This window comes from Trachemys scripta, chromosome 3, assembly GCF_013100865.1.
Source record: "Trachemys scripta elegans isolate TJP31775 chromosome 3, CAS_Tse_1.0, whole genome shotgun sequence".
NCBI classification, from domain to species: domain Eukaryota; kingdom Metazoa; phylum Chordata; order Testudines; family Emydidae; genus Trachemys; species Trachemys scripta.
This window is the reverse complement of record NC_048300.1, coordinates 188,320,630-188,347,222: the sequence shown is the minus strand read 5'-3', so window position 1 is coordinate 188,347,222 and position 26,593 is coordinate 188,320,630. Positions and strand designations below refer to the sequence as shown.

The 26,593-nt window shown below is 44.3% G+C and overlaps 2 protein-coding genes across 7 annotated transcripts in view; one reads left to right on the top strand and one right to left on the bottom strand.

Annotated features, from left to right (window-relative positions):
* The first annotated feature begins 1,363 nt into the window (after positions 1-1,363).
* On the top strand, positions 1,364-15,766 carry TDRD6 (tudor domain containing 6). Of its 3 annotated transcripts, none has more exons than XR_004645255.1 (5): positions 1,365-8,243; positions 8,767-8,885; positions 9,768-9,857; positions 10,732-11,660; positions 13,659-15,766. XR_004645255.1 is itself a non-coding variant. In XM_034766640.1 (5 exons), exons 1-5 carry the CDS (start codon positions 1,484-1,486, stop codon positions 13,736-13,738), a joined length of 7,110 nt encoding a protein of 2,369 aa, XP_034622531.1. In that variant the 5' UTR covers positions 1,367-1,483; the 3' UTR covers positions 13,739-15,766. The 3 variants fall into 3 exon arrangements, 2 of the variants coding, with proteins under 2 accessions (XP_034622532.1, XP_034622531.1); XM_034766640.1 differs by having other exon boundaries at positions 1,367-8,243; positions 10,732-10,792; XM_034766641.1 differs by lacking the exon at positions 10,732-11,660 and having other exon boundaries at positions 1,364-8,243.
* Positions 15,767-20,032: 4,266 nt separating this feature from the next.
* Positions 20,033-26,593, bottom strand: part of PLA2G7 (phospholipase A2 group VII) — a 40,511-nt gene continuing 33,950 nt past the window's right edge. For all 4 annotated transcript variants that reach the window (XM_034766635.1, XM_034766633.1, XM_034766637.1 and 1 more), the window contains 7 exons: positions 26,162-26,230; positions 25,358-25,505; positions 23,833-23,946; positions 23,490-23,581; positions 22,837-23,007; positions 20,917-21,065; positions 20,033-20,385 (listed from right to left, as the gene is read on the bottom strand). In XM_034766635.1, coding sequence (XP_034622526.1) covers positions 20,273-20,385; positions 20,917-21,065; positions 22,837-23,007; positions 23,490-23,581; positions 23,833-23,946; positions 25,358-25,505; positions 26,162-26,230 — 856 coding nt within the window. In that variant the 3' untranslated portion in view covers positions 20,033-20,272. The remainder of the gene's footprint in view (positions 20,386-20,916; positions 21,066-22,836; positions 23,008-23,489; positions 23,582-23,832; positions 23,947-25,357; positions 25,506-26,161; positions 26,231-26,593) is intronic.

Sequence of the window (26,593 nt, the reverse complement as noted above, 5' to 3'; positions counted from 1 at the left end):
CCCATGACTTTTACTAAAAATATCTGTGACAAAATCTTAACCTTGTTTATTCGTATTACTTGGTCAACATTGCCAATTATGTAGTGTATCAAATTTCTTGAAACAGTACATTTTAAAATGTGTTTAGACCTGCTGGCCTCATTTCTGAGCTGCATTCCCTCTCCTCTATGCCACAGAAATGCAGATAGATAATCCTATCTGGGAATTCCCCAGGATGACTCCCTGGAGACCATAGGAGTGGTGCAATACCCTTGTACTCACTTGCTCCAGTTCAGCCCTGCTGCAGGGGTGTATCAGCTCTGGGGTACAGATGGTTTGATTTGTGCATTGGCTATTCTGGGCTGGTGCAGTGGCCCACAGACAGATGTGGGAAGCTGTTTAAGTTACAGCTGTCCCTATCCTGCTAATTTGCAAAACTACTTTATGACACCTAATGGCTAATTTTAGGATCTTATTGTCCTGTGTTTTGGGGGAGCTGGACTTAACACCCAGCCCCCGGCTTGTGTGCCTTAGAGAAATGTTACATGCTAACCATGTGATCCTGCTAGTAGAGGTGTAACACAGATTGCACCCACACGGAAACATGCTCCCAACTGTGCACTGGCATCACAACCACAGTTTGAACTGAGCAGCTGGGTGCGGCCCACGGACAATTCCCAGCACTTAACACTGAGCCCAAGCTGCCATTTACAGAGACAGGTCCCAGCATGAAATGCTTCACCCTGAGCAGTATGCAGTGACAGGTCCCAGCATCCAACACTTCACCTGGACCTCAAGTAGTCTGTAGGCAAGTCCCATAGAGTAATGCTTCACCCTGAGCCTGAGTTGCCTGTGGAGACACCTCCCAGCATGCAATGCTTGGTCCTCAGCCCAAATAGCCTGTAAAAGCAGGTCCCTCCCAGCATGCAATGCTCTCCCCTCATGTCAAGTAGCATGTAAACAAGCCCTGGCGTGCCATGGCTTGCCTTGGGCTCCAGTAGCCTGTAGACACCTCTCAGCATGAAATGCTTCACCCTGAGCAGCCAGGTGCAGCCTAGCAAGGCGACAGGTTGGGACAGAGCCAGGAGTACAGCTCCCAGGAGCAGGCCTATCCCACCGCCATTCCCCCTGCCACAGGCCTGCACCCAGGGGTATTTCTGGCCCTCACACCCTCCCTTCCTTCCCCGCTGACAGCAGAGCCGCCAACCTGGTCTTACCCCCCGCCCCCTCCCCCGGCCAAATGGACCAGACCAACGCAACCTCCCTCCTAACACAAAGCTCGGTCGTTTAACGGACTTTCCTTCTAGTGAAGCCCACGGACTACCCGGCGGCGACGGGAAGGGTCACGTGGGGAAGAACAGCCTATGACAGTGCAGCGCTATAGGCGTAGCGGCTCAGTCTCGTGCTGGGCAGTTTGGGGTGGTCACGTGCCTCTAGACCAGCTGAACGGCCGCTAGCTCCCTTCCCAGGGCGCGCGGAGGGGGCGGCCGCGCAGCGCCGCGGGATGTGCTCCGTGCAGGGGATCCCCAGTCCCGGCACCACCATCAGCCTGAGGGTCTCCTTCGTGGACGTTCACCCGGAGGTGCCGCTAGTGCGGCTGTGGGGCCTGCTGGGCGAGCGCCGGGAGGAGTATGCCCGGCTGCACCAGGACATCCAGGCTAAGGCCGGGCCGCGCCTGGTCGGCGCCCCGGGAGCCGTCTGGCCGGCGGCGGGGGCCGGGCTGTGCTCGGGGGACCTGTGCCTGGTGGAACTAGGGGACCATTGGCACCGCTGCCGGGTCGTGAGCCGCCAGGGCCAGCGCTGCCGAGTCTTCCTGCTGGACGAGGGTCGCACGGTGGCGGCCGACGCCTACTACTTGGCCCGGGGCAGGGACGAATTCTTCCACCTGCCCTCCGAGGTGCTGGGCTGCGTGCTGGCCGACCTGGTGCCGCCGGGAGACGGGGCGGCCGTGGCGGGCAGCGGGGAGCAGCCGGCCGCCAGCTGGACGGCGGGCGCCCTGGAGTTCCTGAACTACCTGCACGCCAAGGAGGTGTCGGGGCTGGTGCGAGAGGTGCTGATGCCGCAGTGCCTGGTCCTGCTCGAGCTGCCTTCGCTGCTGGCCCAGATGCACCACCTGGGCCTGGCCAAGCAGGTCACTCCCAGCTGCTTCCGAGCCCTGCTCAAGCGCTGCCTGGCCGCGCCCTGCCTGCACGGCCAGCCCAAGCCGGAGCCCCCCGGCCCTACGTCGGCTCAGCAGTACCCTCTTGCTACCACTCCCCAGCCGGGCCCGGCCGCCCTGGATTTCTTCTACCCTCGGCTGCAGCTGGGGGTGACTGAGCCGGTGCTAGTGACCCAGATCTCCGACCCGCACCACGTCTATTGCCAGCTGCAGAGCCTCTCCCAGGAGATCCAGCGCCTCTCGGACTCCTTGCACCAGAGGTACGAGGCGGCGGCCAGGCGGGAGCAGGATCCGCTACCCAAGCCGGGCGCCCCTTGCGCCGCACGCTGCATAGACGGGCGCTGGTACCGCGCGCTGTTGCTGGAGATCTTCCCCGGGGAGCAGGGTCGGCTGGTGGCCCAGGTGATCTGCGTGGACTACGGCAGGAAGGAATTCGTCATCGGGGCTAACCTCCGCCGCCTGCCCCTGGAGTGTTTCCGCATGCCGGTGGTGACCTACCCGTGCGCCCTGCAGGGCATCTCGGACAGGGGCTGCGGCTGGTCCTGCTCCCAGCTCAGCGGGCTCAAGGCGCTGCTGCTGGGCAAGGCGGTGAGCGCCCGCATCGAAACCTACAGTCCCTTCGAGCACCTCTACTACGTGAACCTGTATGGGGAGAACGGCCTCAACCTGAACTGCCTCTACGGGGTGCAGAGCGGCTGTCTGGCCCACAGCCTGCTGCGGGGCGGCCAGGGAGCGCAGGAGCGGCCGGAAGAGGAGGACGCCGCCTCTCCTAAGGAGCTGGGGCCGCCGCCGGACACACTCCTCGCAACTACGGCTCAGAGGGACCCGGCCACTGCCCACCTGCCGGGCGTGCGGGTGAAGGTGGGAGTGTTCTACCATGCCAAGGTGTCCTTCGTCCGAGACCCGTCCGAGTTCTGGCTGCGGCTGAAGGAGCACCTCCTGCCCTTCAGCCAGCTGACGCGGAGCATGAGCGACTTCTACTCCCGAGCCCAGAAGCTGGACGGCATCGTCCTGGAGCCCCAGCCGAGATCCCTGTGCTGCGCCAAGTGGAAGGAGAACGCCTACTATCGGGCCGTTATCACCAGTGTGCTGGGGAATGGGGTGGAAGTGCACCTGGTGGATAGAGGCAACAGGGAGATCTTGGATTGGTATGAGGTAAAGGAGCTGCTGCCGCAGTTCAGGGAGCTGCCTGCTGTAGCTCTGAAGTGCTGTTTGGCAGATGTCTCTCCCCTGGGAGAGACATGGAGTAAAGAGTCTGTGGCTCACTTTAAAAGGGCAGTGCAGAGCAAAGAGCTGTTGATCCAGGTGTTGGGTACGCAGGGTGACAAGCATGTGATTGAAATTCTTGACCAGTCTCAAACAGGGGAGAAAAATATAAGCAAAATTTTGTCCCAAGGAGGCTATGCAAAATTCCAAGGGTCTGAGATTCCAGACACTCTTCAGAAGTTATCTGTTCAGTCTCTGAGGCAGGATCCCAAAGAATATGCTGGCGAGGGGGAGCTAGTAAGTTCAACAGCCAGGAAGAGTGGCGTGCAAACCAAAACAATAAGAGACAATATAGCGCTGAACCCCTCTGTGCCTTTGACAGTCAAAGACCAGCCTACTGCAGAAAATTGCCATTTATCAAGTGACTCGGCTCCTGATGAAAAAAAAATTAAGGGAAACCTAAATCTGCCCTCCTCTCTTATACAGTACTACTTGGAAATAAAACCAGGATCTCCTTATGAAGGTCAGCTGGAAGTTGGTAGTACAGTTCAGGTGATAATATCTTATGTTGAAAGTCCTGGCTACTTTTGGTGTCAGTTGAGGAGAAACAACCAAGAACTTAAGTCATTAATGGCTGAAATTCAGGATTATTGCAAGACTTCAGCACAGCCATATTGTTGGGCAAGTCCAGTGTGTTTAGCTAAGTATTCAGAGGATGAGAAATGGTACAGAGCTTTGATTATTAGTGGAGAGTGTTCTACAGAACAGGTAGAAGTAATATATGTTGACTATGGGAACAAGGAGCTGGTTTCTGTAAAGAATCTCTGCTCAATTAATGCAAACTTTCTGAAATTAAAGGCTCAGGCTTTCAGATGCAGCCTTTACAATTTAATCCAACCAAATGGTCAGGATCCTTTTGTTTGGGATGAAAAAGCAATCCAAGCTTTTCAGGAGTTTGTTGATGACACAGCAGATCATTTGGAACTGAAGTGTACAATATTTGCTCTAGCTGCCATAAACAATAAAGAGCTGTTTAATGTTGTGGACTTAATTACACCTTTTCAGAGTGTGTGCCATTTTTTAACCGAGAAAGGGTTGGCCAGACCTGTACCGTCTCAAAAACCTCTGGCATCCACCATTCAGCTACACTCTTACTATTATTCTACACATGACATCAAAATTGGAAGTGAAGAAGAGATTTATGTAACACATGTTGACAATCCATGGAAATTTTACTGCCAACTTGCCAGAAGTGCAAATGTCCTAGAACTGCTCACCAATAACATTGGTCGACTAAGCAAAGTACTGCACAGTTTAAAAATGTCACAAAACCCCGGAAACCTATATCTTGCAAGGTATACTGACAATCACTGGTACAGAGGAGCAGTTTTGAAAACCAAGCCTAATAAAGAAGTCATCTTTGTAGACTTTGGGAATACACAGGTGGTAAAGAAAGAAGACTTGATTCCTATACCTAGTGATGCATATGAAATCTTACTTTTGCCAATGCAAGCTATAAAATGTTCACTATCTGATATCTCTAACGTACCGAAAGAAGCTACCACATGGTTTGAAACTGCTGTCTTGCATAAGCCTTTAAAGATGATAGTGGTAGCAAAAGAATCTGATGGAAGGCTGATAGTTGAACTGTATGATGGCAATATTCAAATTAATGCAAAAATTAAAGAGGGTTTAAGCTTACCAAGAAATAGAGAGTCTAACAAATATGTAGAAAATGAAACTCTACATTCTAAAAACATAAATGCTAAAGAGAGGAATGAAAACATGAAGTCATCATCAACATACATGAGAAAGTCTGAGACTAAAACTTGGAGATCTGAAATCCAAGGAGAAGACTGCAATACCAAGACCAGCTTTGTATGTAAGGATGTAAAACACTTCCAACCTGCTGCAAAAAGAGAGTTGTCAACCAAGTTTCTAGGATCTGTGGAAAGATTTAACAGTAACAAAGTTTTTCCCTCAGCAAGTACTTCGTTAGTAGGTAAAAAAGTAGATGAAGATAAATCTTTACGCTTTATAAAGAAAGAGATAAAGTCTGATATTAAACTTGATACTGTTAAAACTAGAAATCAAGAAGAAAATAGTACACTTTTCCCAATTAAAAGCATATGTGACTTGCCTCCAAGGAACTTAGTGCCTGGTCTGAAGACTTTAGTATACATTTCTCATGTAAATAACCCTTCAGATTTTTATATTCAATTAGCAAGTGATGAACCTCAACTTAACAATATTTCAGAAGGATTAAACAATAAAACAGGAACAGAGAGTCTCAGTCAACAACAGATGCAAGTAGGAGACTTAATTGGTGCCGTTTTTTCAGAAGATGGCTTGTGGTATCGAGCTGTAGTAAAAGAAAAACTATCTGATGAACAGATAAGTGTACAATATATAGATTATGGCAACACTTCTGTAGTTAATGTTTGTGAAACAAATAGACTGCTTGAAAAATATTCATCAATTCCAATGATGAGTATTCATTCTTCACTGGCTGGAGTTCAGTCCAAACAGTTTACAAATTGGACACAGGAAGCCGTGAGTTATTTTTCAGAAAGAACAAGTGAAGTTAAAATAAACTGTGAATTTGTAGAGAAACTCAAAGACAGATGGGAAATTGTTCTCTATGACGAGCAAGGTATGATAGCAGTGGATCTGATTAATGAAACCTTTGGAATGAGAGAAGAATCTCAGTCAACAGAAGCACTTGACAGAAGAGAGAGTGGTGCTGATGTGGCAAATCAGTGTGAACCTCTGCCTTTTGAAGAGAAAAATAAAGCTTCTAGTATAACTGACACTAAATCATTCTTCTGGAAGATTCCAGAGGTAGCTCAGACTGTAGAAACCTATGTCACTGTTGTAAAGGGCCCAGAATACTTTTGGTGTCAGATGGCTGACGCAGATAATATAAACTACTTAGAAAAAAAACTACAGGAAACTGGAGAACTTGAAATAAGCAGTGTGGATGACTTCAGATCTAGTATTAGAAGTGGTGATATTTGCATAGCAAAGTATAGTGAAGATGGAAAACTTTACAGAGCAAAAGTTAGCAGCGTAAAAGGTAACAACCTAACTGTCAGACATGTGGATTATGGATCTGAGGAACTTGTTGGCAGAGAGATGATTAGACAAATTCCTGATCAATTGCTTACAATACCTATGCAAGCATTTCCATGCTGTCTATCTGGATTTAATTCCCCAGAGGGTTCATGGAGTAATGAAGCAAAAGACAAGTTCTATGACATGACTGCAGAATATTTACTAGAGGTCACAGTAATGGAAATACAAAAGGATAACTCTTCTGAAATTCCCTTATCTGTTGTTAAACTGGAATGTAATGGAAAAAACATTAATGAGGAGATGAAACGGTTTTGGCAGTATAACACTGACACGACTTTGGCAAACATTCAGAACGCTTTCAGTGAAAAGAATGAGGGTCCAGGGACAGATAATACAGATGCTGTTTGCCTTGAAAGAGCTGCGGCTTCTACTGGAGATGCCGAGCAAGAAAATAGTGCTCTGCAGGATGCTTTACGCTGTGCAGAACCATTCCACCTGACAGACAGTGGATGTCTAAATACTGCAGGAATTGAAGAAGTGATTCTCAAAACTGCTAATGAGCATCAGACCAATTTTGAAATACTTAATAAAGTGGAGAATCCTTTATTGAAAAAAGAGAGTGATAGCGAAACAAAGGTATATGTAGAACCGAAAACATCTGAACCACAGCTTCTTGCCAATAGTGAAACAAAGGACTTAGATCTTGAGCCATCTGAAGCACAGTTCTTGGAGGATGACGAACTCAAAGCAGAGACGTTAGAATTATCACTTGAAGTACAGTCTCTCCTGGGTGAAGAAAGAAAGGAGCAGTTGGCACTTCCATCAGCTGAGGTGCATCCTTCCCTGGATGAGAATGTGAAGCTGTTGGAAATGGAGCAGTTACAAATGCACTCTTCACTTGATGAACTTAAAAAGCTCTTACTGGAGCTAGAGTCACTCGAAGTGTACCCTTCCTTGGGTGACAAAACAAAAGAGATTCTGGAACTGGAGTCATTAGAAATGCAGACTTCCTTGACCGATGAAACAAAGGAAAAATTGTCAGAACTGGAATCACTCCAAGTACAGCTTTTGGATGATGAAACAGGGGAACTAATGAACCTGAAATCACTTGAAGTGTCACCTTCATTTAGTAATAGAGAGAATTGGTTGGAAATGGAGTCATCACTTGAAATACAGCCTGTATGCGGTGATGAAAGAGGGAAACTATTCGAACTGATACCATGTGAGGAGCAGATTTCCTTGGGTGAAGAAACAAAGGAGAGAGTGGATTGGGACTTGGACTTACTTGAAGTTCATCAAATGAAAGCTGTACCAACTGAGTTGGAAGTGGAGTCTGCCCTAGTAAAAACTTTACTTAGTAATGGAGCCAGAAAGGAGCTGGAACCAGAGATGCACAAAGTACAGTCTTTGCTTGGTGCTGAAAGAGAAGAGGTATTGGAACTGATGCCATTGGAAGTGCAGGCTTCTCTTGGTGATGAAACAAGGAAGGACCCATTAGAGTTGGAACCATCTAATTTAGAGCTTTCTGTAGATAGTGCAGATCAGCTTTCATTCCCCAAAACTGACTTAAAAAAACAAGTGTCTACTTGCCCTGTAGAGCTGTGTGGTGTAGGACAAGCTGATAGCAGAGGTGAAAAATGTAAGAAATGGCTAACTTTGCAAGAGAAGAGTTGTGCAGAACAGATGGAATCAGACTTGCATAAAGTGTTCAGAGAGTATAAAACTATTCTTGTGAGTGGGGAGTCCTTGAGGCATAACCCCTCAGATGAAGAAGAAATTGAAATAAGAGAAAAGCAGGATGTAACTTTAGCTGGTCATGGTGCAGGTATGTACCTTAATTTATTTTAAAGAGCTATAGAATCAAACTGTACAGCACAGTAACATTTTTGTTTTAAAAAATCAGTTGCAAATGCAAAATTTAGCTTAATTTTTTATAAAATATTTGACTTGGGGTGTGTTTTGGAGAAAAAACTAATTGTAATAAGTCTACATTTTAAGATTAGACGAGGGGAGGGGATGGGGAAATGAGGACGGTGAGGTAAGGTGCATAGAAAGTGCTATAGTTGCTAAAGGAATAATATATGAACAGAGTGTTGTGGTCCATGAGATGCTCTTGATTTAGATCTGTTCCACCCTTAAAACCTCTTAAATTCCTGGGTTTTAGTAATGAGTTAGCACTGCAAATATGTCCTGTAAAATTTGTCCATTACTATAACAAATAGGAGTAGTTTCTTACCTGCAAACAGAGACAGAAAAGACAGCAGGCAGAGGCAGTTAAATACATTGACAGTTTTTAATCAAGTCTAAAACTGTTACAGCAAATTTTGGTGACATTTCAAATCTTGTAGAGCAAAGTGAGCATGCCTGTAATCTAGAGGGGTTTGCTGTTGGCTCCAAATGTATGGTGTGGACATGTCTGAAGTGGTGTGAGGCTCGGATTTTGGAGATATCTGATGAAGGCACCAAGGTAAGGAGGACTTCAGAGCTCTCTCCATGTGTAGAAAAGATTCCACGTATATTAGAAATGCTTTAGTTGCTCTACGTGCATCCCACATTCTCCAGACTCTCAGATTACTAGAGAGGTTCCAGTTACAGAGATTAAAACAGTTACAGTAGAACCTCAGAGTTACGAACACCAGTGTTATGAACTGATCAGTCAGCCACACACCTCATTTGGAACTGGAAACTCACAATCAGGCTGCAGCAGAGACCAAAACAAAAAAACCCACATCAAATACAGTGCAATACTGGGTTAAACGCAAACTACTAAAAAAAATAAAGGGAAAGCAGCATTTTTCTTCTGCATAGTAAAGCTTCAAAACTGTATTAAGTCAATGTTCAGTTGTAAACTTTTGAAAGAACAACCATAACGTTTTTTTCAGAGTTACAGACACAAACGACCTCCATTCTCAGCGTAACTCTGAGGTTCTACTGTAGTTAGCGTTGATTGCTTCTTCTGGATTTCTAGAATACAGAGTTACAGTTGCCTTTTGTATTGGGAGATTGACTTACTCAATGGAAATTCCCTTGGTAAGTGGATGCCAGGAGGTGCCAATGTAAAGGTTTTCAAGAACTTTCTATTAAAGCTTTGTTTCCTAGTTTGATTTTGAATGGTTTTGAAGAGTAGCTGCAGATATTTGATTATGCACTTTAGATAAATAAATGTCTAAACCAGAAACTGAACACTACATACTCTTTCTCCCTTTCATTTTACAGGGATTGTATACTTAGTGTTTTACATGATATGCCAGATGTGGACTTTTTTCCATTAATGGGTTGTGTTGTGTTCTATGTATTCTGTAGAACTGGTAATACCTGCTAGACTAAGGTTAATGTCTTATCTGAACAGGTTTTGAATCTCTCTACTGGCAATGAGGAGATAGTGAATCCTGAGCATGTTTGGAATGGCATTCCTGAAGTGACGAAGAGTCCATATGAGGTACAGTGCTATAGCTCTTGGTAAATATTTGGGGAAACCTAATGGAGATAAAATATCGAGTGTTTGGAATTATGAGTTGTAATCTTTGTGTGACCATGAGGGATGACACCTATGCCCACCCACCTATCCAACCTTTATCTAGAAAATCTGAATGTTAAAGTTCATCAAACTGCCTGATACACTGTAGAGTCTACGTGACCTCTGTGGCCCTCCTTTTTTAAAACCTGAAGAGTGGAGTATAACTGGCTAGCCCTCAGCCTGTTATTTTGATTAGGAATATTTTGGGTTGTGTGAAATCCAGTTCCAGAAAACAGGTGATATTGAAAGTGAATAAACACAGAAGGAATATCAGCAAGTGCAGAAGCTGCTTATTGCTGTCAGACTTGGCAGTTCTGAATAATGCTATTGGTGCATCAATTCTGACAGTATAGTGCTAACAAAGAACTTAAAGAAACATTGCACAAGGAACAATGCGAAATATTTCATAACTATTTAGTAATAGAAATTATCTTAAAGAGGTCTTGCATTTATATTTTGCTTTGAGGACAGTGCTGTTATGGCATTATGTCCAGGAACCTAATCTTGAATTGTGCCAGAGTCATTTGTCACAGATGTTGATTATTATGAAGAAGGTGGTGGAATCAATTTTCTGCTTCTTCATTCCTGCAACAGAAGCCTGGCTTGAAGAAATAAGATGGACACAAAGCTAGTTCTAGTGGTTGAGATAGGAAAATAATTTTCATACCTGAGCATGAGTGAATACCTGAGTGTTAATATAAAAATCAGTCTTTTAAATCAGATGCAGATACAAAAAGTATTTAAGCAGTTGTGCTTTTGTCCCTTTCAACAGAACCTGTTTTTGTTTTTGTTTTAGGCAGCGTTCCATGTGACAGATAAGGAGTGCAAGTTATCAGTGGAGGGCTCAGAGTTGAAAGGTAGTACTTCTATTTTTCTTTCTAAACTCCTGCCATATGAAGAATTCATTGTTAGTTGGATGTTAAGTATCTGTCTTTTGCTTCAAAAGGCTAAAAGCATGATATTCTAGTATATTATAAACAGAATAACTTCCAGCTGTGAAATGCAATTGGACTAACTGGTCACTTTCGAATAATTTTTTGGGTTCTTCACTAGCAGGTACAGCACAGGCAGTAACAGTGCAAGACCCCCGCATATTGCCTTGTGTGGGAGGACTATCCCTAAGGGGAAATAATAGTTCTGTTTTCATGCCTAGTCAAATCCTTGGCCTTTCTGCTGAGTGTACCAGTTATGGCTATCTCTTCGTACTTTTCCACTTGGAGAATTGAACTGTGATCACCAAGTCAGGTCTTGTAGGTCCCCAAATCTTTGTAAAATGGTAGTGACTGTCACATGAAAGTCTTTGTATCCATTACTGATCACCTGAGGCACGTGGTCTCTTTGTAGCTCTTCCCTTATTTTTGTTCTTTCTTACAAAAAAAAAGGACAAGAAACCCTTATGTCCTTCTGTTTTTTTCTTTGAGATGATGGGGTTTAACTTGCCAACTTGTTGACTGATACTAGAAATAAAAAGCTTAGCTGGTGATACTTTCTTCCTGCCTTTTTACAGTGCCTGAAAAAGCTATTAGCTAATCTGCTGTTCTCATTTGAGTCAAAGGTGTATAATAGACCTTCCTACAACTAGCATTGGTTTACTTAAGTTTGTCTGGTTTTTTGCCAGGGTTCTTTTTTTTCAGTACTGTAATGTACACATAGAGGATGGCAACCTACTACTGCTATCAGGCACTCCATTAGTTCAAGTGACAGAGATCTGTGGTGGATTGAAAAGTGATTGAAAGGTTCCAACACTGCTTATTGACATATAGATGGGTCACATGCCATGTGAAGGCATTTCTGTTTTTTTGTTTGTTCGTTTGTTTTTTCAGTTCGTTTTCTTAAAACCCAAGAAATTACACACAAAACTACATTGAAAAAAATTATTGAGGCTGCAATGTCAAGCCCTCAAAAGTGAGGAAATGCCACGCTTAAGGTACAACCTTAATTTGGCCCCCTTGTGCATATGCATTCTTATGGTCTTTAATTACATGATCACAAATTATTTTTTCCACAGGTCCTTTGCCTCATTCAGTATACAGGATGGTCTTGCTCTGGGGATGAATTAGGATTGTGTGGTAAAGGAGACTGTTGTCTCTTCAACTTCTGCTGCATTATTTGTTGCAGAAGTTGAAAGGTGTGTAGTGAATGAGGCAGTACATTGCAGGAAGAGAAAGTGGGTCTGGTGATCGAGGTAAGTGAATGCTACCCTGAAGAACCAGATTCTATCTTTGCCTGTGCCATAGAGTCCCTATGTGATGCTGGGGTTACACTGGGATGCTCTTAAACCAAACTTTCCACAGGCAGTCGCTAATTGTGTTCCATTTTCTGGGTGCCCAAATTGAGGCCCTGGTTTCTGATGTGTTGATTTCAGTAGATGTGAATGCTCAATAGGAGCTGTGCTTTGAACTTGTAGAGTGCTATATAATGCTAGGTACGCTGAAAAATCAGATCCTAGGTGTCTCAAGGCACCCAAAACTAGCTGATACCTTTTGACATTATTCTCTGGCCTTGTCTTCACTTACCGGAGGGTCCGGCGGCAGGCAGTCGATGTTCTGGGATCGATTTATCGCGTCTGGTTAAGACGCGATAAATCGATCCCGGAAGTGCTCGCAGTCGGCGCCGGTACTCCAGCTCGCCGAGAGGAGTACGCGGCATCGACGGGGGAGCCTGCCTGCCGCGTCTGGACCGCAGTAAGTTCGGACTAAGGTACTTCGAATTCAGCTACGTTATTAACGTAGCTGAATTTGCGTACCTTAGTCCGAAGTGGGGACTTAGTGGGGACCACGCCTCTGTCTCAACTCCTCATGTGTAAAATGCAGATATTACCACCCTCCCCAAGAGTGCCATAGAGGAATTAATAATCCTGTCTTCAGAGCAGGGTATGAATAGTGTGCATTATATAAGGATAAAATAAAATATTGAATATCTGATCATTGAGCATCATCCATCCTGTGCATAGAATGAAGCAAGGGTCCTCTTATCATGTAATTAGACCATCAGAATGCATATGCACAAGGAGTGCACAGGTAACCCTCATGCTGGTATTTCCTAACTCTCGAGTGCTTGACTTTCTAACTGTAATGTCTATTAACAGTTTTTCTGTGTTTACAAAAAAAAATTGTGTGCATGCATATGAGAGAGCAAGCGAGGTCTAATCAGAATATCTTAAAGTCAAATGTGTGTAAGTCTGCAAATGGTGGCCGGTTCCCTTTCATTCAGTCCTGTTAATGACTGTTTTAACTTTAAAGAACTTTCAGATACAAACTGATCTATCCACAGAATGTCACAGGATCTGAATGACTGATCCAAACTGTACATGTTACCAGAATCAACGTTTTATTGATAAAACACTATCTTTAACTACTTTTTTAAATATCTACTATGACTGTCATGTTCCACCTGCAGGTGGAATGGGTTAGCTCTTAAACTGAAGACTGTCTTGTAAACATCACACACTTGCATCCAGCTGAATCACTTCACCTTTGACTAAAGTTCCAGCTGCCTTAGTTAATAGATATTAATTGTACACAATAGTCTTTCAAATGTGTAATTGTTGGGGTAAACTTAGTACAGGACCATGAAGTAGACAAAGTTGGTCTGAAATTGTACTACAGTCTTTCAGACTACCAAAAAACATACAGGTCACTTTAGTGACTGTTACTGCGTAAGTATATTTTTGTATCTTCATGGTCCTATTCTTACCTCTGTCTTTCTTTCCTCTTTTCCTAGAAAAAAGGGCTAGTTGTGGCTCAGATGTAATGGTTGACCCATATATGTTGTCCAGCAGTCCTGAAAATACCACAGAGTAAGGCTTCTAGTTCACTATCGTCACGTGTTGGAGAAGAAAAGTCTTATGACCATGTATTTTCCCGAGATGACTGAGTTATACATTGTAGAAGTATTTTAAGCATGGTTTTCAAGCAGCTGAGTAAATAATGTCTAACTTGTATGCTATATTTCTGTAATAGCACTTCACACTTGTGTAAGACAACAAAATGCCTACATGGAATCTATAGATGTTTTGATAGTGCTGGCATCTAGCTTCTTAAAATTGCGCTGCCTTCATTTAAGTAAGAATTTGGGCAGCCCTGGACCAGTGGCGTTTCAGCTATTGAATGTTTTAGTCTTTTGCACCAGTAGTTGTAATAACTAGATTATTAAAATTTTTGCATATGTAGATTGCTTAAACTCTTTATTTCTATTGGAACTATACTTGATTTAAGTTTGGGTTTGCTTAAATGAAGGTTATTCAGATGTATACAAACGACTGAATGTTATGCAACACTGCTTTCTGATGAACACTGAGAAGATTTCTTTGTTAGAAAAGCTCTCCTAAAAAAAATTAGAGGATATTTTGCACCAGTTACTTTGAATGTTTTGTTCTCCTTTATGGTAAACAATATTTACTTCAGTTTGAACTCTGCATTTATACTACTATACTAACTATGGAACAAGCTGGAATAAAGCTGATGCTGATGCATTATCATCTTGTCTTGATCTTTTAGATTTCTCCACTACACTACTTTCTTTAGTGTATAAGGGACACTTCCTTTATCTATAATTAATTGACTACAATCTGTTGGATGAACACGCTTTTTAAAAACAGGCCAATAAGTAACAGAGCACCCCAGGAATATTAAACGTAAGAGCATAAGAATGGCCATACTGGGTCAGATGAATGGGTCCATCTATACTCCTGGGGCAATGCTGCACCACTGCGCGCATACAGAATTCATGTCCTCTGCAGATTTCTTTGCTTCCCCACAGAAAATGACGGGGAAGCAAAGGGAAGCCACAAGAGTGGTCATGCAACCCTCCCCAGCAGTGCGGGTATGTCGTTTCGGGCACCTGGAGCAGTTGGCGGAGAGGTAAATCACCTTGGGAAGGGGCTGGGCACACCCAAGCCGCTGGCTCCTACCCTGTGCTGGGCTCAGCTGCAAGTCCTGGCTGGGTTGAGGAGTGGTGGGGGGAGGCCAGAACTTCCTCTTCCCTTACCAAGGAGCCGCCGGGGCCAGGTAAGACTCACCCCCAGAAACTTCCCCTGACTGCAGGAAGCTCTGCACCCCCTCTTACTGCTTGCCCCTATTGCTCATCCCATGTGCATCTAGACCCCCCCATACCTAGAATCCCCCCCCCCACAGAATCCCTTGCACTCGAACCCCCACCCTGCTGAACCTCATCCCCTGCATCCAGAGCCCTCCTGCACCTGAACCCTCTTTTCCCCCGCTAAGCCTCACTCCCCACACTTGGACCTTGCCATCAAGGTCCTCCCCCCTGCATCCAGACCCCCACCCCCTGCACCCAGACTATCCCCATTTTCCCCCTGCACCCAGGTGCCCACCCCATTGAGCCCAACCAACTGCACCTGGACCTCCACCACACTAAGCCCCACTCCCCCAGCATCACCTTCAGAGTGCCATTCCCCTTGCACTCAGAACCCCTCAACAAGCCCCTTTGTATCCAGATCCCCCACTAAGCCACCCATACCCAGATTACCCCACACAGAACCCTCTCACCCCGCACCTGGATCCCCTCGCATTAAACCCCTCCACACTTGGATCCTGCCAGACTGAGCCTTCTTGCCCCACACCTGGATCGGGGGCCAGGGTTGGGCATGTGTGAGAGACTGTCCCTCTTGCTTACTATTTTGGTGCACCTGGCATGGAGGGACAGGGCCCTGGGGTGTTTGTGGGGCAGGCCTGGCCCCTGCACTGTCAAAGTTGGGTCAACCTCCTGGCCAAGTCTGTGTTGGGGGTGGGGTGGAGGCAGCACTGCAGGGTGATCTTCCACCTCTGTGCAGCCAGTGGACTGTGCTCCCCGCTGCCATGCTGGAGCCTCCATGTTTGTTTATTGACAAAATATGCAGAATTTTAAAATATTGTGAACAGAATTTTTAACTTTTTTGGCGCAGAATTCCCTCAGGAGTACATCTAGCTCAGTATCCTCTTCCAACACTGGATGGTGCCAGATGCTGCAGAGGGAGTGAACAGAACAGAGCAATTTGGGTGATCCATCCCCCATTATCCAGTTCCAACATCTGGCACTGTTCTAAATGTTTCCAAACACTGCAAATGTGTATGCAAAAGTACTGAGTCGCTTGTTCTCACTTTACAAGTAGGAACAAAACCTTCAAATAGAATTGTAAGCACAGTGAGTGAAAAACTTTTTCTGTTGCATGTGTGGAAACTGCTATGGAACAGAGCAAGTTTCATTAGATATTACCATTTTCTCTTAAAGGCAAAGGCACGCTGCCATGCTATGAGTAATATGCTAGAATTCTAACAAGTTTGGTAAGATTAAGATGAAAACATGTTTTGTGCCATAATCAGGTAAGGTAGATTCTCTACAAAGCTGTAGGATTTTTCCTTGCAATTGTGATTTAGGAACACAGATCCCATTGACAGTCAGTCATATGATACTGGAATCCATTTTAAACCTGGTGCTTTTCCATTTAGAAGGAGGGATGGGAACCCAGAAAGACAAAGGATTCCCGCCTTGGGCCAATGCTATAAAAAGGGGTGGAGCAGAACAAGGGGGGCTGCCAGTCATGAGAAATCCTAGTTACCACCTGAGCTGAAACTAACAAGAACTGTGCCGGGGAAAGGATTGGGCCCAGACTAGGAAGGAGTCCAGTCTGTTAGAGAAGCTTATTGGAACATCTCTAAGGGTGCGATTTACCTGTATTCAGTTTCCTAATGTATTAGGCTTTGACTTGTGTGTTTTGTTTTGCTTGGTAACTTGCTTTGTTCTTTCTATTGTTACTTGAAACCACTTAAATCCTGCTTTTTATACTTAATAAAATCACTTTTTTTATTAATTAACCTGGAGTAAGTGCTTAATACTTTGGGGGGAGCAAAGAGCTGTGCATATCTCTCTATCAGTGTTCTAGAGAGCGGACAATTTGAGCTTTATACAGAGTAAAACAGATTTATTTGGGGTTTGGATCCCATTGGGAGCTGGGTGTCTGCGTGCTGGAGTCAAGAGTACTTGCTGAGCTGTATTCAGTTAAGTCTGCAGCTTTGGGGCAAGGTTCAGACCCTGGGTCTGTGTTGCAGCAGGCTAGCGTATCTGGCTGAACAAGGCAGGGTTCTGGAGTCCCAAGCCATCAGGGAAAACTGGCTCAGAGGTAGTTTCAGCACATCATGTGACAGTCCCAAGGGGGTCTCTGTGACCAAACCCATCACACTCTCCTGCTGGCAAAGAGCAGCTTCATGGGAGTCCTTACAGCAGCACAGCTGTAGCGGTACAGCAGTGCTACTGTAAGGTCTGTAGTGTGGACATAGCCTAGGAGTACTATAGCTGCTACTTGCCACAGCTATGAAAACAAAACTGTCAGACGATGCCTTCTAGAGAAGATAGAAGGGAAAGGGCAGTGGCTGATCATGCAGATGGTATCATAGCTATAGCATTCTAAATATATCAACCAAATGGGTATTGATGAGGAAGTATGTGTGTCAATTACTTGTGCCAAATGACAGGGTGGGAGCAAGAGGAAGGTGACAATGCCATGGGCAGAACTGGGAATAGACCATCTCTAGTAGGTGGTAATGTGGCTGGGGAACTCGTGTACATAACACAAATAATGACTGTTTAGCAGTCTTAAAAATGAAATTTTATCACAGCACTGGGGCTAATAGCCTGCCCCTAGGTCACTCCACAGGTTCTCTACTGAGGGGGAACAGTACTCTATCTGTGCAATAGACATGGTCTTAAAGCTCTCTTCCTCTGACTGCTAATGGCTCTATGAAAGTTCAGTTGTCCTTTGCCAGAATAGTGATTCTATGAGGGGGGGAGGTGTTTATTTGGGGGGGAATTAAAAAGGAGAACTCCTGAGTTCTAACAGACACAAAATGACCCCTTGGGGGGAAGGAAACACAATTTTCAGTTGGAGATAATATAGCTTAAAAATAAATTTTTCTATTTCCCTTTGTACAGCAAATTCCAGTTCAAGGGCTTGTTTATGGCTGAAAACATAGATTTGTATTGGAGTGGCACACACAATGTCAGAAAACTGCAACTTGTCCTGGAACTAGGCTAGAGTTTTCTTATAACATGTAAAAAAGCATCCCTAATAGTAATTGTGCATGTCACAATATGTTGAGATGGCATTTGTACGAAGCAGGAAAACATATGAAAACAAAAGAATTACTCTTAAACAGGAAGACTACACTGCCTCGAGAGTTCAGTTTTCTCTCCAGGATCAGCCTCATCCCCAACTGATGATTACAAAGCAGACAAAAGCTGCATGGAGAAGGTGCACAAGTCCCGATGACTTGTGCTTGTGTCACTTAGCTGCTTGGAAAAATCCAACCCAAGTGCTCCATGCGTTTTGTAATCTTGACAAGAAATTCTATTAGTCTGTCATTTGAGGGGAAACATTTCAGCCAATTTGTGTGCAGTTTTGGTTTCCTAGAGCATGGCAGGAATGCTTAATCATGTGCAGTGTGGCTTCTAAAAACAGAAGCCGTTATTAAAGTATATAACTACTAAATATACCATATGTGGCACTGTAGTGAGTCGGTGTGGCTCCCCTCCTGTCCAGAAGAGGGAGCCCACGTGCCGGCACCAGAGTGGGTGGGACCACCACAGCCTGTCCCCGCCCCCCGGAAGTCAAGGGGCGGGACAGGAAGTATAAAGGCCGGCCGCCAGAGCTCAGTTGGTGCCCAGCCACCGCAGGGAGCAGACGTGCGGCCGGGAGCTCCTGGCCAGGAGACCGTCGAAGACCGGGGCTTGGACCCTGGCTGGCCTGAGCTACCCCGGGCCCGCTACGAGGAGGAGCCGCCGGAGCCCGTTCACGCCCGCCACTGGGAGAACCCCTGGGAACCGGACCCCACTAACCCTGAGGGTGAGACTGGACCCGAACCCCTTCGCCCCTGCTGCTATCCAGAGGAGCCGCCTGAGGACCATTGGCCGGACTTCCCGGCAGAGCTACCGGACTTGCCGCCGAGCCCGGGCAGAGAGGAGCCCATGGAGATGGACTGGCCCGATCCCGGTGTAACGAACGAGGTAGGCTTTGAGGGGGATCACGGAAGTAGCCCGGGGATAGCCGACCCCGGTCCGGCTGCAACTGAGTGTGAGCCTATGTCAGTGTGTTGCGGGCTGGATACCCCACTGACCAGCAGCGGCAGCAACCGCTGTTAGGGCCCCGGGCTGGAACGCAGTGGAGTGGGTGGGCCTGCGTTCCCCCCTGCCACCCTCCGCACGGGTGGCAGGCTTCCCCCTCACCCGACGCTCGGCTACAGAAGCCTAGGCGTACCTTATCTGAACTATTTGTTCGCTCAGCCCCTGCAACAAGGGCCTGAGCCTAACTGTGTTTGCCCCGCCCTGATCCAGGGCCTGGGCTTTGAACTATTTGCTCGCTCAGCCCCCGCAGTCAAGGGCCTGAGCTTTAACTGTGGTTGCTCCGACTCTGCACTAAAGAGCCGGAGTTCCGGGACTAACTGACTGCTTGTTCCCACAGTAGTGAGTCGGTGTGGCTCCCCTCCTGTCCGGAAGGGTCGAGCCCCGGCTAGGACCTACTACAGGCACCTACAATCCAAACTGGTTTGAATTTTGGGAGGCAGGACTGTGATTAAAGTCCCTAGATCCCAATCTGTCCTGGCAATTTTGGTTCTGGGTCAAATCCAAAACTAAAAGGAGCCTTCTTTCAGTTTGCAGTTCAGATGGAACTGAAACTTCACAAGAAGAGCCAAACTTCCAGAAACCTTACAGGAACTCTCCCAAGAACAATTGCTCTCCGGAGGCTTCCAGTGGTGCTGGTAGCTGGTGGAAATGGATTTTACAAAATATCTCCATTTGGGATCAGAATCTTAAGAAACTGAATCTGGGCTTCCCGTTCGATATTCTTGAAGTCAAGCTAACTTAGGCCTACTAAATTTCTTTTCTAGTACTTATGTAGCACTCTACAGCTGGAGAGCTCAGAGCATCAGATATGCTGGTTAGGCATTGTCTCCATGTTAAAGATGGAGATGCTGAAGATCAGAGGTTAAACATTTTGCTCAAACTCTTGCCAGAACAAAAGTCGCCTGATGTAAATACTAGGCAACACTGCTTCTTTCCTAATTTAGAGCCAGACATCCATCTAATAGCTGATTTAATATTTAATTGGTAGAAAGCAAAAGTTTATTCTAGTATTTTAAAGAGTAAGTTTATAGGCTGGTATGAATTTAAACCCCTGCAACTCTTTTATCAAAGTGCAATGAGATATTAATACAGGTGACTGTGAGGCACAGTAAGAGAAAGAAAAACGGTGTAGCTGTGGGAAGTAGCTGACCAGCAGTACTACTAAGTAAGATCTTGTTGAAGACTTAAGTGCTTTAGTATGCCTGGTATTATCAGTTTCTTCATTCTAGTGTTTCAGGCTGAGTTGAGGGTAGATCAATGTTGGTTCCAGGAATGACATTATGTCCTTCGCCATCTACGAGAGCGTCCCACTGATCAAAATCTTTCTTCAGACCTGTGGAATGTGGAAGCAAAACAAATGGGACCAAAACAACTACTGTCTGAAGGAGACAAATGCAAAAATGATTAATTAAAATCAAACTACCAGCTAATGAGCTAATTCCTTGCCAATTTCATCTTTTATAATCAAACTGGTTTGGAAGATGTTGGAACAAAATAAAGTATGAAGTGGGGAAACCTTAAATGATTTACACATCTCATAAATTAGAAATGAACAAAATGAAGAAAATTTAAATGTTCCTAACTTGAGGCACTTTAACCCGATCTTGCAGCTGGGAGAAACTTTTTACAGTCAAGTTACAAACCTGGAGAAAAAAGTCAACTATCAAAGCATTCACACATTTTCAGCAAGAGGCAGGTTAGCAAGTACTGAGATAATTCACATTTTAATTTTTGGCCTAAAGGAAATAGTGGGTTAGTTTGAGGAGCTGCATAGGAATAAAGAGTTGATTAACGCTTATTCATAAAGGACTTAATAGTCACCTGAGCCTTTTAAACAAAACTACTTTTTAATACTGCTACTTACCTAAATGTTTCTGCAAGAAGGCTAATGAAGCTTTGTTGCTAATATCTATAGCTATGTTTGGGTCTATTTCTCCCTTTAATTTGAAAATCTTTCCAACAAAGTTACCAGTCAGGAAGGTAAAATCTGGAAAACTCTGATGTACTGATCCCCTGTAAACAGAAAAGAGACAGTTTTAAATAAGTTCATAGGAAGGCAGTTTTGTAATAAAAGGTAATGTGTGTAAATCAAGTCATTTGCAAAGATAATCATGGATTATATACTGAATTGGGATAGGAGACTGTATTCCTCTATTGCTACTGCTGTTTCAGGGCTTGTCTATACTGTTATTTGGGAATAGCTATTGTGTGTTAAATTCAAATCCTGCCTTAATTGGAGTAAGTTTCAAGTGTAGAAGAACCCTAAGGGTAAATTCTGTCTTGAGGTACACGTCTACATGAGCAGTCTTGAAGTCAAGGACCGCAGTTTTGTCTATGAATCTAATATCCTTAGGGCTGCAATAATCATCTGCCCCTAACAGCTCTTGCCCAGTTGGTTGGGATGTGTTATCTAATGGAGCCAAATAATCATATTCATTGGATCTGCTCCCCACACTCTCCAAATGCCCCTTGAAGGACCCTTGAAACTGTTAATTGAGTCATAGATTCCTGGGCCAGAAGGGATCATGGGATCATCTAGTCTGACTTCCAGTATAACACAGGCCATAGAACTTCCTGCTAAAAATTCCTAAAGCATATCTTTAGAAAAAACATCCAATCTTGATTTAAATGCTAGCGATGGAGTATCCATGACCCGTAGTAAATTGTCCCAAAGGTTAATTACCCTTGTTGAAAATGTATGCCTTATTTCCGGTCCAAATTTGTCTAGGTTCAACCTCCAGCCACTGGATCATGTTTTACCTTTCTCTGCTGGACTGAAAATCCCTTTATCAAATATTTGTTCCGCATGTAGATACTTATAGACTGTGATCAAGTCCCCTCTTAGCCTTTGTTAAGCTAAACAGATTGAGCTCCTTGAGTAGTGGTGGGCAACCTCCGGCCCATCAGGGTAAGCTGATTGTGGGCCGCGAGACATTTTGCAGACGTTGACTGTCTGCAGCCACAGCCCCCAGCAGCTCTTAGTGGCCACGGTTCGCCGTTCACTACTTACTGTCCTTGAGCCTATCGCTATAAGGCATGTTTTCTAATCTAATCAGTCTTGTGGATCTTCTTTGAACCCTCTCCAGTTTATCAACATCCTTGTTCTCTGTGTCACTGAAGGAATACAAACCCCTTGTGTGGGCTTCTTATGTTCTTCTCCACCCCATCACCTTCAGGGCCTTCTGTGGATGGGTCAGGAATTTTTAGAATTTAGGTGTTCTCTGCTTAGGAGAGGTGAAGGCCTCAAAAAGGACTCTTTTTTTATGGCCTTGGGCAAGTCTCATGACCCAGCTCTACAGAAGTATTTAAGCACCTAACTTCAATTGAAAGGATTCACTAGTAGTCCAGGGAAGTGGCTGGGATATGCAGATCCACTGGTCACAAATTCCACCTGGGTGTTGCACAATGGGCTGCAGTTGCTACTCTAGCTCCCAGTCTCACAGCCAGGTTACGCAGATACCATGGTGATGGCCACAGCATAAGAACCTGAATACAATAGAATAGATATCTTGCATCTTTGGTTGGATGACACGGGAAGTCTGTATTGATTCTGTGCACAAAGCCCTTTGCTATGACGCCAGACTTTTATATGAAGAGATTTGAAAATGAAAATACCTTGCATGGTAAATACTTCTGGTGAGGTTGTAATAACTGGCACCGCTAGATTCCTACAGGTAAACCACCAACTCTGGTTAGAAGCCTGTAATTTTCCTCCTGTAGATTTTACAAGCAATGAATCCAGTCTCTAGAGAAGAAAACAGGACTATAGTGCTGTAATACTTACTTGACAGTGATCATTTTTCTTATTTTGCCAGTGGAGTCAAGTTTCTTCATTTTTAGAACATTTGAAACCCACTGGAATTTTTCTGAGTTGATAAACAACAATGGCTGTTCGACCCTGGAATAAACATCATCATCTAGAGGAAGCATCCATGCATCCAGGGCAATGCCACACCTGCAAAAAAAGGAGCTATGGGATCATATCACTGATGCAGAATGGTTCATAGGGTAGTCTCAGTGTGCTTTGAGTTACGGTGTACATGGATAAACAGGCTAAAAGAATTCCTGAAGGGATAGCGTGCTTTCATTTCAGACTGGAAATCTATTTGGTAGGGCAGGGAGCAGGCTGTGGTTCCATTCAGTCCTGTCCCTGGCCCTGTGAAGCTCTGTCAGAGACTCTTCCACAAGGTACCAAGGAATGAGGAAGCACGTGAGTCTGATCCAGATGTTCTGGCTCCTCGGAGCTCACAGAAGCAGGAGTAAGTAAGGGGAAAATTGTCCATAGTAAGCAAAGCCATTTTCTTTACAATTGCTGTAATCATTATAGTTAGTACTAGTTAAATGAGATCTCAGCATAGCCAAGAAAAGCAAAAAGCTTAAATGCAGAATGATACCATCCCAAAGCCCTGGGACCTGCCTTTGCTTGATGATACTTACTTGAATCTAGCGTCTTTGCTAAGAGCCTTAATGGCTGTGGCAGCACCAAAAGAGTGTCCCATCACAGCTATTCTGTCACCATCAATAGACTCCTGGAAAAGAAATCAAGATGCTGTAAGGAACATTCCTTTCCCAACGTTTAGTCGTTACGGCATATCTATTTTAAAAGCTAGAGACTACTACAATGGAAATAGAATGACAGCAGCTATAAAAACGCAGCTTCAGGATCGCATGAGATGAAACTGTCATACAACTAATATATTTGGCTGATGTGGGGATCTCAAAGAGAAAACAGATGGGTGATCAAGCTATTATTAAAAGGAGTCTGGGTCTCTTCACTCACCTTTAACAGAGTCCAATCAAAGTTTAAAGATAGTACATTCACTACATGTTTTCCATTATTAATACCAAGAATGAGGTCAAGAGCTTTGATACACTCCTCTGTTCTCTGCTGCAACTAGACATAGATAAAAGACAACAACAATGATTCTTCTGGACGGAAAAAACAAGCTACCCGGCATTCAGTTAACACACTTAGGAACAAATCTTAGAAACATCTAGAGCTTCAAGTCATTGGGATTACTCTCATGTTCAAAGATAAGCACTTTGCAGAATCGGAGCCTGGATCCATAAATAGAACCAAATTAAAGGAGCTGTACTAGTTTAGAGAATTTGGCCCTTAGGACTGAAGTGGCAGTGAGATCACGCTCACAAGAGTGAATTTAGCCCCATGAGAGCAACTCCCATGGAGTCAGTACTTTTCAGGAGCAGGCTTGTCAGGACTTGGATAAAAGATGTATTTAAAACTTGTCTGGTCCAGATGACCCCTTGTCTCTCTTCTGGGGTTCGCCTGAATGAGCTATTGTATTACAGGACAACTTGCCCTGTCTATACTGGAGCTTTGAAGTGTGTTAATATGCTGTTTGTCTTCATCTAGACAAGCCCTCAGTGGGAACCAGTCGGAGAGCCCTTCTTATGTGTATACGCATTACCTAATGACGGTTGTGAGATGTTTTTGCATTCCTTTTGATTTTTATATTTTACCAAACAGGAAAAATAATATTTTTCTCTTTCTTTGGAACCAGCTTTCTATGTGAGGGTGAAATTCGCCCCTGTGCAGCTGGCCAGCACGAGGCCTATGTGCCACTGAAATCACTATGAATCCCTGAAAGAAACACCTGCTAAGCTCCACCAGAGAGATCATTCCAACGGCCGATAACGCTGCAGGTTATTCCCAACATTTCTCTAACTGGCATGAATTTAGGCTCACAAATAGGATATTGGATGTATATATGAGATGTCAGTTGTTGCCTTATTGGTATGTACACTTTCACCAGAGATTCACTAAGGACCTCATCCAAAGCCTATTGAAATCAGTGGAAAGACTTCTACTGACATAAGTGGGGATTGGATCAAGAAAGAAAAACTGCTGGCATGCTTCTGCAGCCAGCTCTGCACTTGGAAGGCTTTGTGGGTATAACTATACCTGTTAAGCATGCCTAGTGTGGACACAGCTTACGCCAGCAAAGCTGCTCTTTTGCTGATATAGCTTATTCGAGGCCTCCCTGCTTCCCCCACCTCTGAGCAAAATAAGCTATACTGCCAAAAGCACAGTTGTGCTGCTAGAACCACAACTATGTTAGGGGCTTTTGCCAACATAGCTATGTTGGTCACAAATCATACCTCATCACGCTCCTGAGCAACATAGCTATGCTGGTAAAAGTCTGTAGTGCAGACCTGGCCTGAGGTAGGAAGCCTGATGGGTTAGTGGCCTTGCAAATATGCCAGCTTTAAGCAATCCCTTAGCACCTATTGGGTGCTAGATTGCATCTCCCTCATTTGTTAGATCAGCATTCCACAACAAATACCTGTTGGTGGCGTAGAGGAAATTCCTGTTCACCTCGTTTTAGTTTTCTGTAATAGATCCATTCGTCTTCCAGATTTTCTGTAGCCTCTTCTTGTGCTTCAAAAACAGGATTCTCCTTACGGTAGTAAGTCGCAGAAGAGGATTCATCTCTATAATATAGAAAAAAAGTTACTTCTGAAGGCTAGTTCACACTCATGCCAACAATGCTGAACCCACAGGGACTTCAGGGGTGAAATCGTGTCTCCATTGACGTTAACAGGACTGGTGCCGTTGATTTCAATGGGGCTAGGATTTCACCCCCATCAAGAAAGACTGGCTCCTGGCACCAAGAAACTAACTAGAGCACCATTATAATTAAATGTATATAATAGTCTAAATGAAAAGAAAACAGACCTTGTTTTGACAGGGTCTAATATTAAACAGCCACAAATCGTGCATTTAAAAAAATTACATAGACAACTGACAGCTACCCTAGTCAAAGAATTCAAGTAACTTGCTCTTTGTTTAGATTGAGAGTTGAACAATGGGAATTACTTGGGTTTTGAAGAAAATTAATACTATTTTAGTCTTTTTAAATAAATCTAAGTTATACTGTACAATAAACACTATGTTCTTTTTGCGTCTTTTAGACTCAAGACATTGCTGAGAAAAATAATCTCTCCCAGTCAAATTTAAGTATTTATCATATTTAAGAAGGTCTCAGGTTTTGCACACAGCACCTTGCAAGATCAAATTATAAGCATAGGACTTAGTGAAATAACTGTTCGCCTCTTCTAAGCCAAAAAAGCAGATTTACTATACAAACCTGTGCTCCACAGCAGCAACTATAAAACCCTGAGATGCCATCTCAATGCAGATAGCAGAATATATAGTCCTGAAATCAAAAAAATACACTGCTTAAATACACCATTTCAATACCTTGCTCCTGAAATAACATATAGGCCATATTTGTACTACACCTAATTTAATATTTTACATTGTAGCTCAATGCCTCCTTTCCTTCTCAAGTTACTACTGGAGTGATTTTTATGTGGAAGTCTGTAAAACATGTTCAAAGTCCCACATAAATAATAATAATTACTAATAACAACTAGCTCTTATATGGTGCTTTCATGCATAGAACTCAAAGTGCTTGTGAAAGGATGTCACTATCATTATCCCCATTTTGTAGATGGAGAAACTGAGGAACAGGGCAGGGAAGTGATTGCCTAAGGTCACCCAGCAGGCCAATGGATCA

What these genes read in the sequence shown, in the direction of transcription:
- TDRD6 (XM_034766640.1), top strand. Translation starts at nt 1,484, where the DNA reads ATGTGCTCCGTGCAGGGGATCCCCAGTCCCGGCACCACCATCAGCCTG. An exon ending in TATCTGATGAAGGCACCAAG is followed by an intron (nt 8,886 to 9,767) that starts GTAAGGAGGACT and finishes TTATCTGAACAG; the next exon opens with GTTTTGAATCTCTCTACTGG. An exon ending in GGAGGGCTCAGAGTTGAAAG is followed by an intron (nt 10,793 to 13,658) that starts GTAGTACTTCTA and finishes CTCTTTTCCTAG; the next exon opens with AAAAAAGGGCTAGTTGTGGC.